General features: G+C 40.7%; 1 protein-coding gene across 1 annotated transcript; it reads left to right on the forward strand.

Moving 5' to 3' along the window:
* Window positions 1-485: 485 nt before the first annotated feature.
* LOC122665415 lies at window positions 486-1536 on the forward strand. The gene is made up of 2 exons (XM_043861564.1): window positions 486-648; window positions 740-1536. The coding sequence occupies exons 1-2, from the start codon at window positions 486-488 to the stop codon at window positions 1534-1536; spliced, it is 960 nt and encodes a 319-aa protein (XP_043717499.1).
* Window positions 1537-3369: the final 1833 nt, after the last annotated feature.

Below are 3369 nucleotides of genomic sequence, written 5' to 3' on the forward strand. Positions count from 1 at the left end.
TTGGGACTATGTAACCATCCTAGAGATCGAGCATGTTATATCAAGGTAACATATATATATATATATAAAAGAAAAAGTCAGAGATACATGCTAATGTATGTACATTTCATGAGGATAAACTAACAGATCAGTGTTACAAGGATTACAATTTCCCTAGATCATTTCTGCCTCAAATGTGGTTAGTTTGACCTTTAATTTTTTTTCCCCCCTTTTTCATGAAGTTCAAGGCTTGACTTGAATATGAACCAAGTCATCAACTGCTACAATTGCTTATTTATAGTGGCATTTCATTACAGAGCACAAATGTAGTTTGGTAGCTCCGGTTGGAAAGGGTAAGTTCTAATTTAAATGGTCTCTATCAGTTAGGTCCTGCTTTTTTGTTAACAACAATCCCTGATGAATTATTCTTACAAATGTTTGTTTGTCAGGTTCTGAGACACAGGGCAGAGATATATATGCATTATCCACCACCACTGTGAAGATCAATGAAATTGCCGGAACCACCATTGGCGGGACGACGTCCTGTTGAAGATTCATCAAGTAAAGATAATGGACCGATAAAAGAAGACCCACCCATTCCCTCAGAGAATTTAAGCAATAAGAGTGAAACAGTACAAGATCAAGAGAAGCTCAAGGCTAAGGAGAATGGTTAGTTGTCCAATCTTTTAATCAACTTTTTAATCGTTTATATATATAATGATAGAACTAAGATCTCAATTAATTATATCCTTCCTTGCAGTAATATTGGAGGAAACACGGGTGACCCAAACCCAAACCTCACGTTCTTCACCTCCTCTTCAACAAGGGACTAATAATCATCAAAATGGCCCCCAGGAAGCACACCGACACCGTTCTACTTCGCTTCCTTCAGTACGAAAAAAAGATAATCGTTTCATCGAATTGAACATCTTAGATGATACTGAAGATACATCAAGAGAAGGAGCAACTCCATCTGCTACAATGCCCTACAAAGTGGCTCCTGCCCTTATGGACACTGCAATGTCTATTTGGGATAGATATGGTGACATTGGGATCAACTGCTCCCTTAATTCGATACAGTTTCGTTCCGCAATATACGCTCTTATCTGCAAAGTAGTCCTTGAGATGAACAAAGTAGGCTACAATAGCGTGGACCGTAAGACAGTGAAGAAGTGGCAAGATGAGGTGGTGGACGCAGAAAAGAGTGGTTGGGAGGTGGGTTGGTTGAAGGAACGTGTAGAGGAAGTAGCCTGCAATATTGATGCAGCTGAGCTTCTTCATGAGGTGAAGAAGAGGAGAGAAGTGGAGAGAGCCAAGTTGAAGGAGTTTGATGAAGAGATCCAACGATACCTTACTCTTGCAAGGATTTTTAGCAGGAAAGCCTTTGAGCTGAAAGCAGATAAATCAGAAAAGTCTAAATTGCTTGAAGGAAAGGTGCGTGTCCCTAAAATACTTGCTAAAGCAGTCGAGACAGTATCCTTGTGGGGGACAAAAGCTGTAGGGGATGGTCTCTTGGATACCATTTCCTCCCAGCAACCTCAAGATGGGGCTAGTTGATGTTCTCTTTGTATCTCATGAAGTGAATTTTGTAAAGGTGAACAAAGATTCATATTGAATATGATAAGCTTCCTTATGGATGAAATGTTGAAATTTACAGTTTCAAAATTCTTCTTCCTAGGGTTACTACTTGTTTACCAATCTCTCAATGACTAGTGGTGTATCAATTTTGTGTAAAATTTTAGTCAAATTGAATTTGTCCAATCCTAGTGAAGCATTCAAGTATATGGTTTCCAATTATGTGTCATTAGGAAGGAGATTGTCACACCCCAAACCACCCCCTGGGAGGTTTTAGACAAGTGACCCGGATATCCTACGACATCCGCCAATCCTCAAGGATCAAGAAGCAGTTAATTTAACTCACAAACACACACACACCCATAACAATGGATAAAAGAAATATAGAGTGTTGCGAAAGCTAAAGCTTATCATTAAACATTCAAAATAAACTGTACGTTGTTCATTACTCCATTTCACCACTTGATTATGCAGTCAATACTTTTCTAACCAATAACTTTACAAAATACAAAAGAGGGCTACAACATCAACAGCCTAAACAAGCTATACAAGACAAGGGGGGGGGTTTAGTATATCCTATCTACCCAAAGAGAGTCCCCAAAAGGTTAGATTAGTATGCTACTCATCCCTTAAAGATCGTCCTCAAGGGCCACCCTGGTCACTGGCACAAGAGGGATAACCTCCCTCGGGGTCCAAACCTAAAAGGTCGTAGTCACCATCATCCTCCTCGGCGAAATGAGTCTCCTAGCTATCGAGAGGTCCACCTGCAGTATTATCTAAAAAGAAATATACAAGAGTGTGAGCTCCACCGAACCTGTGAATGAAACATAACCATGCATGCACATCCAAGCACAACCAAATGAATCTTATATGAAATGAGATTCTTTATTATTATTAAGCCACCTAGCATCAAAACTAAGGTAGGTTCTATGCTACTACAATCCTCAATACATGTATCCCTAGTGCGGGCTTTTAACCCCTTCCCGCGATACACCCATTGAGTTGTCGGAGAGGACTGATTAGCTCCCGCATCAGTCACCAAGGTCAGCCCGACCAGCCCTCTAGGTTACCACTGTGCTACCACCAGCCCTATTGATTGGTGGGCCTACCGACCGAGCAATGTCTTCTTGAGACATTGGCCCCACACCTTTTTATGCTACCACCACGTCCTAATGATCATGATGGGTCAACTGACCGAGCAATGCCTCCTTGAGACATTGGCCTCACACATTTGTGGTATCCAACTAGATGCATTCTATATGACATAGTATGAGTCGGGTGGTGTCAATTGCATCCCATTCTACGGGCTACCACAAGCCTCATTTCCAAGCCGGCTACGACATCTAATCTAGCAATTCCACATATAAGCATTATCATCCATTTCCAATGTCTATCAGATAAGATTCAGAATTTAAATAATAATATAAAGTAATTTAAAGTAATTAGAGACAGTAAATATTGTTGTTGTTGTTGTCATGACCCATTAGTCATGTTACACTTACACTCATGGTGTAATTCCACTCACCTTGTAGTGCTCCTGCTTGCTCTTCTGTCGGCTTGGTCCCAACCGGTGTCTGACACTGTGTCTCGTACTCGGGGTTATAACCTAAATTAATTGGTAAATTAAAATACATCAAACATGAATCACATCTGATTGTGGTTCTAGGATTGGTTTGGGTTAGCTTGGATTCAATCTCGGGTACACAACCAACAAGTTATAGATCTCTGGGACTTGCACTGGGCCTTTGGGTCAAACGTCCAGTGCATCACCCAGAGATGCAGCACCTCATTTTTAAATAATTTTAAGGGAAAATT

Source organism: Telopea speciosissima, chromosome 6, assembly GCF_018873765.1.
Source record: "Telopea speciosissima isolate NSW1024214 ecotype Mountain lineage chromosome 6, Tspe_v1, whole genome shotgun sequence".
Lineage (NCBI taxonomy): Eukaryota > Viridiplantae > Streptophyta > Magnoliopsida > Proteales > Proteaceae > Telopea > Telopea speciosissima.